Raw genomic sequence first — 14,328 nt, 5'->3', positions numbered from 1 at the left:
CGTCCGCTGCCTTCCGCGCGATGCCGTCTGTGTTTTTAGTGATTCTGTTGCACCACTTGGCATTTCCAGCACAGGTATTGATTGATCTGTAGCGCCGTGTGCCAAACACTACGGCCTCGGGCATTTACGCCACGGTGGCGTCGCCACCACAAGTGCAAGCTCTGATGAAGCCTCGAGTCTTCATCTCATCCCCATATCGTCTAGACCGGGCCGCGCTCCTCTTCGTCCCGAGGCGTACTGGGAGGTCCAATAGCGTTTACTGCAGTTTCCTCCCTCCACACCTCTCGTTGGTGCTCTCGCTTGCATCCGGCCAGAATCAGCCTCTTCCTTCCCTTCGCGCTGCCAGATTTGACTCTGTAATGCACGGCAGCGGCCAGGCGCTGTCAAGCTCCATCTACTGATTACAGGCGCCCAAAGGCTGCAACCGCAGAGTGCCGAGCCAAGCCTGGTCGGAGGCTGAAGCGGTTGAAGGTGTATCTCGCATCTGATCGCTGCGCTTTCTCACGCGCGCGACTGACGTAGCAGTCTCCAGTCTCACTCAATCTGCAAAAGACTTTCCGCCCCCTTCGTCATGCGGCGCTCCTCCGCTACGCTGCTGCTGCTGCTGGCAATGGCGCTATCCGTCGTGTCCGCCACCCCCTCTTCGCGCTCCGCGGCCTGCGACCCGCACTACGAGCAGCGCAATGCGTCCACCGGTCTCTGTGACTGTCGCGAGGGCTTCAGCGGCTTCGGCTGCCGCATGTGCACGGCCAGCGGCGCGCTCGAGCTCGCGGCCTCGGACGTGTGCAGCGCCACCTTCGGCGCCGACTACTCGTGCGTCACAGGGCTCCGCTACGACGCGCACGCGACGCTCAAGACGTACGGCTGCACGCTGTCCTCCGACCTGCAGGCGCTCTTCCCGGACGGCGCGCTGGACGTGCGCTGCGACCGCGACCCACAGGGCGTGGCCAACTGCTCGGCCGCCGTGTTCAAGGCCAAGGACTCGGTGCGCAGCGAGCATGTGATCGACTGTAACATCACGCAGTGCGCCTTCGCCACGGGTGCCGCCAGCGGCGAGTGCGCGCAGATCGACTGCAAGTGCGGCCCGCAGTGCTCGGCCATGACCAAGGCGCTGGTGGAGAGCGCACTGAGCGGCAAACCGGCCAGGATCGACGTCACCAACGCGACGCAGCTGGCTATCGTCATCGAGGGCTCGCCCATCCCGCTCTCGGCGACGTGCACGGCGTCGGCGTGCGAACGCACTGCGGGCGGCGGCAGTGGCGCGTCCGGCAGCGGAAGTTCCAGCGGAGGTTCGGACGAGATCAGCGGCCTGTGGGTCGCTATTGTGGCGTGTGCAGCGCTGGCTGCAGCCTTGCTGCTGTGTGGCTGCGCCTGCTCCTGCTGTCTCACTGCGAGCATTCGGCGCGGACAGACGGAGGACGTGGAGACGGAGATACTCAAGTTCACGTCGCGCTCGGCGAATACGCTCGAGTTTCGCCACGTTAGCTGCTACGCAGACAGCGGCAGGCAAGCTTCTGGTGAGCCGAAGCGGATTCTGCACAAGATTTCGGGCAGCGTGTCACGCGGACAGGTGCTTGGGTTGCTGGGGCCGAGCGGATCGGGCAAGACGACGTTGTTGAATGCCCTTGCAGCGGTGGAGAATGGTCGATCGCAGTTTGCCGGCGAAATACTGCTGGATGGCAAGCGGCTGTCGAAGGGATACCGCCGCATTGCTGCCTACGTGCAGCAGGACGATTCCTTGTACGCGACCCTCACTGTGCGCGAATGTATTTTGTACTCGGCGCAGCTTCGGCTTCCGACGACGCTGTCGGATCGAGTGAAGAGCGCGATGGTGGATCGTGTCATCGCAGAGCTCAATCTCACTCACGTCGCGAACTCGCGTATTGGTTCGGTGGGAGGAAGTACCAGTCGACGTGGCATATCTGGCGGCGAGAGAAGACGCGTGAGCATCGGTATGGAGCTCGTAACATCCCCGCAGATCCTGATTCTAGACGAGCCTACTTCCGGGCTAGACAGCTCCTCGGCGCACTCAGTTGTGCAGCTAGTGAAGGAGCTGGCAGGTCACGGTCGTATCGTGGTGCTCAGCATTCATCAGCCAAGTGCCCGGTCATTCGTTCTGCTTGACAAGATCATGCTGCTGGGGAAGGGCAAACTGCTTTACAGTGGAGCACCTGCCGAATCCAAGAGTTACTTCCAAAATCTTGGTTTTAAGTGTCCCGAGGTATGGATCGATCTTGCTTCAGTGTCTGAGCTGTTTTCTGTTGGACATCGACTAATTCTATTGTGTGTATTGTGCTGAATCTGCTGTAGCATGAAAACATCGCAGACTTTATTCTTGACATTGCGTCCGACACGAACAACATCCCAATGATCCGGTCTCACATGAAGCAGGAACCTTCCCCGCTCTCTTCAAAATCAGCTACCTCTCGCGGTCGTCTGCAGAATATCGCTCCGCGGTTCACGATCGGTAGCCCTACGTCTGGGACAGAGTCATCTCCGTTCATGAAAGAGGATCTGTCGCTTGACACGCCACGGCTGGAGAACATGTTGGCTTCCCCCGTGGGAAAAGGAACACCCAGGGAACCAAGCACGCTGGGAATTCCGACGACACCTGGCACGCCGCGCTGCCCGCCTCCCCGGTCAATGGCTGAGACTGAGACGGATGAGATTGGTGACGTTGGCAAGAACCCGTCTCGATCAATCTTGGTTGAGATTCGCGTGCTCTTTGCGCGCACGGCGCAAAACATTCTTCGTCACCGGTCATTGCTCGTGTTGCACATCGCGCTGAGTCTGTCGCTAGCTCTGTTCGGCGGACTGATCTTCAACCACGTGACCAACGATCTCGCCGGGTTCCAGAACCGCATGGGCGCGTTTTACTTTATCCTGACGTTCTTCGGCTTTGCGAGCATGAGTTCCATGGACCTGTTCATCGGCGAGCGCCCGATTTTCCTCCGTGAGACTGGTGCCATGTACTACGGAGCGTTCAGCTACTTCCTCGCCAAGGCCACCCTAGACACGTTGTTGCTGCGGGTACTGCCTGCCTCGCTCTTTGCGAGCATTTTCTACTGGATAATGGGACTGCAGGCCACGACGGGGCGTTTCTTGCTGTTCTCGCTGACGTTGGTGCTGTTCAACGTGGCGGCTGGTGCGATTTGCCTGCTTGTGGGCGTACTATCGAGAAGTGTTGGCTCTGCAAACCTCGGGGCGACGGTGGTTCTGCTGGTCATGTTGCTGTTCGGCGGCTTCCTGCTGAACTCGCAGACCATGCCGACGTCCGTGGGCTGGTTGAAGCATCTGTCCATCTTCAGCTACGCGTTCGAGATTCTCATGACAAACGAGTTGAAGGGCTTGATACTGAAGTTTGATGCGCCTGGATACCCGGCCGTGCCCGTGTATGGGGAGGTTTACCTCAAGACGCTGGGTATGGACTACGCCAACCGGTACTACGACGTGGCAGCTCTCACTCTGATCGCGATGAGTCTGCAAGTACTCGCCTTCCTGTTCTTGTCGCTGCAGGTCCCGTTGCATCGAGACATGGCCGACTACGAGGAAGAGGGCGAGGCAGCGCCGTCGCGCAAGGAAGAAGTCTGACTGACAGATTGTCAGTGACAATTGTACACGTATGAATCCAAGATTTGATGGTTGAACTTCTCAAAAACGTTTCGTAGTTAACTTCTTCAGCAGCGAAATTCCTGGCCAAGTCAAAAAAGACCTCAACAGTATACCATTACCCAAGCGACAGCACATCAAGCACGACCCAGACAAAGCTGTTGGTCGCCTCGCAAGAGGCAATGCCACAGCACAACCCCGACAGACGGACACTTTGTTAGGACGTCTTAGAGGAAAAAGATAATTGCCAAAATAGCGCTTACACCTCTTCTTGTCTTGAGTTTTCTTGCAAGAAAGCTATAGAGCGAATTTTGGATCATCATTTTTTTTTTTACGGAAATATACATCCCAGGCTCGATTCTGATTGGCTTAGTTCGTGCATAATACATTTTTCAACGTATTGCTTTGCGTTTATTTTGCCCTCTAATTTAGACCTCTACAATAGACTTGTGCTGCCACTAAACCGGAGTGTCCACAAGGTATGCGAACACTGGCTTAGATTTGCTCTTTCGTAGAAGTCCATCTCAACGAAAAAACATCGTTTCGCCCACTCAGATGGGCGTTTCTGCCTCACAGAGCATCAAATATGTCGACATCAGAGTACAGATGTCACCGGCAAATTTGCACAGGTCGGATGATAATGGAACTCAAGTTGTTGGATGTCACTTTTCGTGAGCACCCGCTGCTGTTTCAATTTCTTTGCGATACTGATTTACGTCCTTTGTGGCTCGGATACGAGCGCTTGCCGAACACCAGCGAACTATAAGCGAGAGGTTGACCTACTGCTCGAGTGTTGGTACACGGGGGTGGCTGTCCTTAAAGCAGCCGATTGCGACGTTGGTATTGATGTTACTTTTAACGATAATGACGAACTTGCCTCGCGCGCTGCTAAGGGTGTTGCAATCCTATCTAATGAATGACTCTTATTGATAGAAGCATGCTGCTTTCTACCAGTAATACCTCTTTGGTATGAATGCGAACCACTCTGTGGAGGGGTCAACCTGAATGTAGCCATTAGTGCGTATTTGCACTAAGGTGGGAGATGAAACGAATGTGTAGCCCCGCTACACAGTCAATCGACCTCCATCTGGAATATCGTAAAATATGCCTAATCGAAGTGATTCCGTGAGTAAGGTTCGTGATAGATCGCAATGGTCGACGGTGAAGAACATAGCGCAGCCCTAGCTACCCTAAGCACGCAGAATGAAGCAAATCTAATCAGGCGTGACTCGCTAGCAGCGGTGTGGATTCAAGCGCGGCACCAGAGAGCACTCCTCTAGCGTCGTCTGTTGGTGATGATCACGTGCAACCGTACATCCGGTGCACTGGTTGCGGATATGGTGGCACCACTCTCCCAACGTGCTCTGGACGACCTACACGTGTATCTCTCGCATCTCCAGATGCACCACCAGCGGCCCCAACGAACGCTGGCCGACCTGTATCTCCCGCATCGCCAGTTGCACCATCAACTGGGGAGCAACATCGGCTACAGCTGGCAGTTCGATCGACTGTGAACAGCACGGTCGGGCAGCGCGAGACGTTAGGCAAGACGTTAGATGACTTCGTTGTAAATTGCGCGAGATTGCAAAACGTTATGCACAAGCTATGGATCAAATTCAGCTCCCGCGTTAAAAGTCAATTTGTGAGGCAGGAAGGAGCCTGGATTGTTGCGACCCTTGCAGAGACCGCGAGGTGCAGTTTAAAGGGAAACCAGCACTTGGTCGACAGCGCTAAGACTGAGCAAGCTTGGGGCGGTGAGTTATTTCAACTCGCGGAGAAGCTATTTGTCTCATGATATACGAATATGAAATGGTCATTAGTAAGGCACAAGATTTGGAAGAATTTCTTGATGCGTGCATTCGCCCGGCTTTCACTGATCGCTCAGGTGCAGCAGCTGAGAGCTCGCTTCGAGGCGTCGTAGCTCAGCTGCAAGATATATGGGCAGCAACGTTTCAGACTGGCCCTGTCGTGTGACGAATGTGGGCAAACCACAAAATGCGTGGCTTAAACCATTCTACTTGGAATCATGCGATATAAGATAACTCTCCAGTCTGCTGATTTGCCAGCTGAGCGGCAGCTGTCAAGTCATTCACGTCACGCTCGACATCCGTGGCTCGTGAAGCCGTTGATGCGTCCACATAAGACAACAGGGAGCTAGGTGAAACCTGGAAGGCGCTCGGGGGCGATTGAACGGCCAACGCCTCCATCTAGAGTCACGTAAGCGTACCATTGAAACAATCTTGGCAGACACCCGTCCGCCTCCGTTAAGCGATATGACCCGTTTCCAGGCATGGCTCACCTTGATGATATTGAACATCAACAGTAGCGTCTAGATTGAAGCCCTGTCACAGGGGTATTTAGTTAATGGACGATGCATTTGATGACATGCACCTTTCGACCGCACGCCGTATTTACCAAACTATTATCCTTTATTATCACCGTCATGAAGAGCAACAACTGGTGAAGCCACGATCTCGTCGATCCAGAAAATCGCAACTCGTCAGCGTCTGTTGCTTTCGTTGCTCTGTAAATTGATGGAAGCCTGCTGATGAAGTGCGTCGCCCCGAAAAGCCGAGCTTCTCTTCAAGTCTTTCTTTTCGATGCATGTGCTCAAAAATGTCTGGCATTTGCCTCCTTTCCATTGATATTGGACGAGTAGGGTCAAAGTGTCTATCGACCATCTAACCACAATGTAAAAAAAACACGTGCCATCGAGAAACCCTTAAATCTGCTAAACGATCCACAAATAGGAGAATATCACGCCACTTGTGTGGCGAAGTGCGTAGAAGATTTATGAGAGACACGTGGTGTCCCAAGTCACGTCTCAAGTCGTGTCGCAAGCGTAATCATTATGATATACGCAATCATTCTGATGAGTCGATCCAAACGACCACGATCAGATCGATATACGGTACAATGATTTCGATACGCCGACTCCAGGCAGCAAGGGGAGCTTAATTTATTGCGAGAGATATTCGCCGAGATCATCGAAAAACGTGCACTCAATTGTTTTTTTTTTAAGTTGCCCCTTTTACTGTGCTCTGATGCCGATGATGGCTCCTTTCTCCGCTCGTTTCTTCACTGAGACTCCAGTCTTCTGAGCTACATGCATCGTGCATCGCAAACCGAATTTCAGAATGCACGCGGCTTACCCGTGAGGGCATGCAGTGGCGCCTTGTAATCGACATTCCCTCTCGCTGGAATGTGGTTCCAGATATGGAGGCATATTTTGCTGTATCGTCCTAGTATCGCTCCGGCAGTTTGGAAGCTCACAACATCGCACGACCAGCATTCATGAGCGTCCTGTGCATCCGTCCCACCTTGTTATTGGATGCTGAAGTGTCTGGGCGCATCACCTGCTACCGAATTCCGTGGCATTTTAGAAATGCGATGAATTCGCGGCCTTGGAACTCGCCACCGCCGTTCGTCCGGATCACCTTCATGTTGACTCTGTACTGCTGTCGAAACTTTGGTGCAAACTGCATCAAATGCTTGGCATCCTCGACTTTCAGCTGGAGAAGGTGTACGCGAGTGTAACTTGACCCGTAGCCTACAATAGTGAGCAGGTGCTTGTTTCCGTTTCGATCTGGGGTCACGTCAGTGTTTAAGTCAACTCCAAGCACCGGATCAATTTCGTCTGCCGAGGCTAGAGTTGACGTGGTCGAACAGGGCATACAGGGCCGCGATTTCGTCGATACCACCTCCATATCGTCAGCCAAGCCCTTCGAGTACACGCGAGGCAAATCTGGAAAGTCGATATGACCGAGTCGCTCGTGCCATTTCTACAACGTTTGCTTTCAACGAGTATGGTAGCGACACTTTCATGGACATCGACCGTCTCACTATTGAGAATCCACAAATTGCCCTTACACTCCGCGATGGCCATACAATCCCCTGTGTCTGCTAGCAACGCAAATGGCGGTCCCAGACAGCAACGAGAGCATATCCAGATAAGAACGTCCACGGCAAAACACGGTATGTCGGATTAATTAGCTTCAGACCCTGCCAGGCCGTAAGCGAGGAGGCAAAAGGGGTCCAAGAACAAGCCTAAGAACCGCGATACGACTAGCGAAGGGCCGAAACCAACCAAAGCGTGGTTGTCCGAAGGGGGGCAAGAACAAACCCCGACGAAACCTAGACGGTGCTGTGAATCGTGAGACAATACCGTCGGCTCTTGTAGCACCTTACGAAGCTGTTGTGGTTGCGCCGTGCGGTCAATTTGTCTGTGCCATCATATACAACAAGTGAAGGTGAAACTCCTGTCCTTACAATGACGACTGTTCCTGCTCGATTGCAATTCGTGGGTCCGGACCCAGTCGATGTGAACTACTACGCCACCACCTAATGTGTTTTGGAAGAGTAGTCTTCACACCACCTCCTTTACCAGTCTCTCAGCTAAGCTTTTCGGGACAGTCGGCGTCGATAGCGGCATTTTATGAAGTGGATAGGGATGTGGCTCTGGATGAAGCCAGTGTCGGTTGCCGCTCTAAACTTGACAAACCTCAGATCGTCGACAACCCTCTGAGACCCGTGGGCAAGTATCATCTTCGAATCTACATGATCTGCTGCTCTACCTCATGTATATCCCTCTATCAAAGCATTATCAGCGATCGGCCACTACACCTGAGATAACACACAAGCGCTAACAGAGGAGCTATCTGTATCTTCTGTAATTCGGCAGTGCGTTAGAGGTGGTTCGTCTAGTGTATGGCACACGACGCGTGGTGAACTCCGACAACTATTACAGGCCAGGCCAGCTTTTGGAGGCATTGTGAGTGAAAGGCCTGTATTCTTGAGGAAACGTTCGTAAATTTAGTGCTCATTTCCGGCGCCATGTACTCATCGAGAAGAAGGAATGCTCCCGGGGAACATCACGTCAAGCGGTCTCCACCGCCCACAACATTGTTGCTGCCTCCTGGTTTGACAGCGGCATCGTCAGTGTGGTATCAAATGCGGATGCGTCTACACTAACGACCGTACAGCGTCAGGTTCAAGCGGAGAAACGTACTTTTGACGCCCCGACTTGTGTCAAGGAGTATAACATTTACATGCAAGGCGTAGATCGGCTCGATCAAATTCGTGGCCGATTCTCGGTGGCGGATGGTCACTCGTTCAAGAAGTGGTACAAAATGCTCGGACTGGGATTAGTTGATGTGGCACAAGCAAATGCGTTCTTGACGCGCAAACTCGCTCTGGGCCTGAGCGTAGACCGCGATCCCCATCGGGACTTTATTGTTCAGTTGATCTCAGAGCTCTTTACGGGTATGTGGAAGGAAGCTCCTAGTGAAAGAATCATGCTTTTTACGGAGACCAGGGAGGCCAACGTTGCAAGTCTGCAACAGTGCAGTGTGCAGTGTTGGAAGTACTAGTATGAATGGCACTGCTGGAAATCCTCAAAAGCGGTGCTTGACAGTGTCGTCGAAGCAGTTATTCAAGCACAAGTGCCGCCAATGTGTGGTCTGCAGGTGGGAAAAACGCTACACGACTGGAGTTACGGATTATCGTGTCTTGCATGGAGTGTGTATGTGTCAAGTTGTTCATACAGCGGGATCAAAGAGCTTCATGTACCCTCATGTCACGTGAACTTGTTAGGACAAGTACTACCGATACTATCTTCCTTGGGAGCTCTTCTCCAACAAAGGGAGCGCGCACCTGCTCGGAATTGTGCAAGTTGAAGCAACAGGGTGGTGCTGGCAGAGGTAACGCAGTGCCTTCGCTAAGCGTTTAAGACTTCACACAAATAGGAAGTTATTGCATACAGATCTGATTACACAACCAGGGTTATATGTACGTCAGTTTTAGTATGCTAAACAGAAGTATATATGTTGTTTTTACTAAACCAATAGGATGCGCATGTATCTAACTTTCACTATGCAAAATAGGTGTGAAGATACCTTGGTTTATCATAAAAATGCAACTTCAACGCATTACCGACGAGCATCACCTTCCTCAACCTCACATAATCATAGTCAGTTTGAGGTACAGTATTTTTGTGGCGTCTTAGATAGCCACCTGACATATCCGATTTGACGGGGCTTGCGCTCTCATGTCCGAATTTTCGCTCCACCTCCTTGAACCTCATTAGTCTTACCGGCACCACTGAACTTGATCTTGGCGCCATCTTCGTCTTCATCTCCTCCACTTGCTTGCTCGTGACGTTAGTCGATCTGTCGAGTTTCGGCACACCGGCGTCACACCAATCCCACCAGTTGTCGTGCGTCTAAAACATAAGGCACACTCACGGGTAGTGCTTGTCGCGTTGCTCAGCGTTCTCAACCTCCGTGCCAAAACTCGACGACGCGACATGCACCAAGCTTGTGATTTTGGGGGGATTTCGAAACGAAGAGCCAGTTCTCATTGGAATACACTCTCCATAAGAGAGTGTGGAAAATGAATCCGAATTGTAATCGGGAGAATACACCTAATGTCGACTCCTGGTTTGAGATGGACGCGCCATCCACATCCTGGGGATAGTGACAACACAACGCATGACACAACCCTCACACCTTACTTAAGTCGAGTAAGAGAAAGATATCCTTCAATGATTCTCGGTTTTGGGAGGAGGGGATGTTTCTCTTTTTTCAAACTGCCTAAAATGTAGAGAAAGTTATTGGTCGGCGGAATTTTATTTTTAACACGCCGCACTCACTTTGTGACTCCATAGTTTTTTGCTTGTTACACTGTACTCTGTGGTTTGGGTCGCGACGCCGTTAGGAACGGCTGGATCGCGACCCTACCATATTATGTATCCTCTCGGAACACAATCCCGATTAGGGCGTGGTCGCGTGCTCTCCCCACTTGGAGGTGGAGACAGGATATGATCTCGAGCTGCGGTCGCGCTATTCTCCTTCCTCAACTGTTCCCATCCTACGAGGTAACCATTTATCAACAGCGAGTGGATATGGACACTAGTGTTTTGAGGGTTGAGTGCGGCCATGGTGGAGTCACATCGTACTCTCAGCCGACAAGGCCTCACCTCACTACTGCCGGCACTACCACTTTCTCCAAGCGACGCATCGTCCATTACCGTTCCAATGCAGACGTTAACAAATTCGAAGATCAGTCCCTCCCCTCCTTCATCAACTCATCGAACCTGGTGCAAGACTCGCACGAAGTGCAGCACACTCTAAGTACTGAGGTAGATCATGTTTGCGTGAACAGCACTGGTCGCAAAAGTGTTGCTATCGGTAACAGTACGGTTTAAAAACAGGAGGGGCAGGTTTGAAGGCTCCAAGAGCCCGGCCCTTCCGAGGCGGTATGCCCGAGTGAGAAAGGGTAGATAGCGTAGACTAGTGAGGGTATGTCTTTGCTTGACCTCGTCACCTTGTCGGTTGCAGGCGCCCATCACTACTGCCTGTTCAGCGAGCTCGGACCCGCCTCTTCAATACTTAAGTAATGTTCAAAGCTGACCCTATCGAGTTCTACCTTTGGGACAAAAGAAAGAATGATTGTCTTTCTTTGTGCTGTTCTAAGAAATTTGGATGGATGAACCACAAACCTTGAAAAAAGTTCTCCAGTTGGCGACGTACAAGCGCTCCTTACCAGCAAAACGAATCCGACAGCTGTGAGGTTTGAACTCACGCGGGTTACCCCAATGGATTTCAAGTCCATCGCCTTAACCACTCGGCCAAGCTGTCGTCACATTCGAAGACTCTTTCAAATTATAAAACCAATATGTTTTCTACAAAAATCACCTGCCAACCGTCGGGACGACGAACTCCAAACGGCTGAGGCGAAAAGGAAGCTCATCATGGAGTATTTGAGACGGAAAACGAGTCAAAGACTCCTCATGAGATCTTGCTAGTATACTTGTTTATCCAAGTCGCTTGTTATTCTGATTTTATAGGGAAGAAGGTTATGCAGACGGGCAAATCACTAGTTATAGCACTTTGAGCAGGTTTCCATTTAATATTGGGTGGACGGAGTTTGGCCCACCTTGTCAAAACGCCTTTGTGTATGTAAGCCACCCTAAAAAATGCAAACGCGAGTGTTAGCACACGCCAACGCTTTCTCAGCGTGTTTTGGAACCTATGTCAAAACCCCACATTAAAACGATAAAAATTGACCAAACGCCGGATTCATTTGGTCAGAGTGTACAAGGCGCAAACACACCGACCAAAGTAGTTATAGAAACGTGGGTGTGTTCGCCTCTGCTGGCTGACTTTAATGCCATATCTAGATCTTCCTATTTTCCTTTACAAATATCAAGTATAAACGCGTCCGTTTTGGATCTATCTATGAAACTCCAGCCTCTTCATGGGGCCTCCGTCGGTTTGGAGGGTCGTCGTTAGTTTAGAGGGGTAACGAAGACTTGTGTCGGCGGGGTAACGCCTAGGACTACGATTATACGGTAGCATCAACGGTAGTTAACCCTCGACACTCATCCTTCAGTTTCTGGACGACGTCGCACAGTGTACCTGCTAACGGACAAGCCTACTCCAATCGCGTTTTGTGCACGCACGCAGCCACAGGGTAGCTAACGCACATGTGGCTGTGCACAATGACAACGTACAGCAGAGATATCAATACTGGATATGCTCAGAGCACTGTATGAGAATAATAGGTGCATCTGATGCTGTAAGATGCACAAGTTAAGTCGTGCTACGCTCTCTATATAAAACCTATATTGAGCTATGACAGGTTGGGTTTTGTTACTCGCGTTGCTAAGGCGCAGAAAATATATATTGACTTTAGCGGAAGACACGCTTCCACTATTAATCGCTTGTTGATGCACATTGATTTCATAGAGTGATATGTTTAACGTATTTTTTTTTATGAAACAATACATTTTGTCGTGGTGAAGCGGCGCCCTACCCCATGCACACAGCGTCCGCGTAGAGCGTTAGCAACGTATGCATGAGCATAATTGGCGTGAGCATTTTCTGTTTCCATTAGCAACATGACGATATCCATCATGCTCGGTAATTTGCTCCCCATTTTCTCTGTTTCATTTGCTGTTGCTAGATTAACGTTTCTCGTTGTCACTCGCTCACTCACTCACTCACTCACTCACTCACTGATGTACTCTATCACCTTTGTTGTCCATCACTCACTCACTCACTCATTTACGCGTTCACTCCCTCTCCCTCTTCCGTCCCTAACTCACTCACTCACTCACCAACTCACTTACTGATGTACTCTAGCACCTCTGTCCATCACTCACTCACGCACTAACTCATTTACGCATTCACTCCCTCTCCCTCTTCCGCCCCTCACTCAGTCACTCACTCAGTCAATTATTTACGCAGTTACTCACTTATTCAGATGGTTGAGAATTTTAGTTCCTGGACTTCACTTGGAATGAGAAAACGAGATGATCCAAAATTGTATTTGAACATCGGCCGGCCGAGTTGTTCCACTGCACGTAAGTATTGAAATATTGTATCCGTAATTTATCCGCTATTCCTGTCATGTCGTTAGTCCATCAACTAAAGTTCTTTATATGCCGTACAAAATGCTCATCAAACCCAAATCGTGGCTCTGAGTCGTGTTCTGCTGTGTCACCTTCGCTTGAAAGCCCTTTTTGGCTGCCTATACCACCGTGAGCGAAAGCTGTGCCTCATATTTCGTGGACTTCACGAAATAGTTCGTTTGCTTATCGGTTGAGCGGCTTGGGCGTCTCCAACCATAGGTACAGCAAAGTCTATGGTAGTATTTTTCAAAAGCAAGCGGGATCTCCGTTGCAGTTGTCAGCGTTCCCACCTTTCCAACGCGGCATTCCGCGCGGCGACACTCGTAGATGTTTGTTTGCGGAAGACTTGATGAGTATCGTCCTGATACTTGGAACAAATCTATGAAGAACTCCTCTCAAATTGCATAGTTGCGCTGCTCCATACATGTACACTCCTGTCCAAATTAATCCAGCCACCCACACTTTTGGTCGAAGGCCCCTCAACTTTCGAACACGACTGCCGCTTGGATGTGTTACATGTATTCCTGCCATCTAGATAAACGCTAGATTGGTGTCAACGACCACATTTTTGCGGTTTGAGGGGTACCTCCCATATAATAAACTGTTTGGTTCAAATGGTCCACCTCATCTCTTGACAAAAAAATATAGTAAAGAAAACCTGTTCAAAGTAATATAACTAGGGATTTGTAGAGACGGATTTCCGTTCGCTCGTAAGTGGACAGCAATATGTTTTTATTGTAGATATCATCCTTAATAGTGTATAGCCGCAGTACCACTACTGAGCTGGATATTGAGCTAGAAGTGAATACCAAAAGACGCTCACACTAATAACGCTGCATTATTGAATGATTTGCTACAATAAATATGTGGATTGGTATTTGCCGATAACTCCAAGTACGTGCAAGAGGGAACATCGGCACCACTACTTCGCTCGTATTAAGCTTGTCTAGTCGACCTTATAGGTAGTAGTAGCAGCTGCGCTCTTCGTATTACTCGCTGTAATGGGTCTGCTTAGACCCACTACTTAAGCTTACACGTGTGCGCACGTGTATGAGGAAGCGTAGGAGTAATTTACTTAAGTTTAGTATACTTGTATCCGCAAGTATACTGAAACCTAGATAAAGGAACCGAACGATAGCTTTGGTGCCAAATGAGAACTGTATTGATTGTAAATTGGGTTTCCTCCTAAAACTGATATTTCTAATGAGAGGTTCTGCCATTGGATGGCTGGCAGAACCCCTATCTATTGAATGACTCTCATTGGTAGAAAGGTGTTACTTTCTACCAGTCATATGCCTTTTGCTATG

The 14,328-nt window shown here is 50.5% G+C and overlaps 1 protein-coding gene across 1 annotated transcript; it reads left to right on the top strand.

Annotated features, from left to right (window-relative positions):
• Positions 1 to 571: 571 nt before the first annotated feature.
• KRP23_14980 (ABC transporter G family member) lies at positions 572 to 3,591 on the top strand (the record flags this gene model as incomplete). The annotated part of the gene is made up of 3 exons (XM_067885867.1): positions 572 to 1,891; positions 2,147 to 2,221; positions 2,311 to 3,591. 3 exons carry the CDS (start codon positions 572 to 574, stop codon positions 3,589 to 3,591), a joined length of 2,676 nt encoding a protein of 891 aa, XP_067736875.1.
• Positions 3,592 to 14,328: the final 10,737 nt, after the last annotated feature.

The sequence above is a fragment of the Phytophthora ramorum genome (assembly GCF_020800215.1).
Source record: "Phytophthora ramorum isolate Pr-102 chromosome Unknown Phyram_PR-102_s0024, whole genome shotgun sequence".
NCBI classification, from domain to species: domain Eukaryota; phylum Oomycota; class Peronosporomycetes; order Peronosporales; family Peronosporaceae; genus Phytophthora; species Phytophthora ramorum.
The sequence above is the reverse complement of the archived record's forward strand: the minus strand, read 5'-3'. Positions and strand labels throughout refer to the sequence as shown.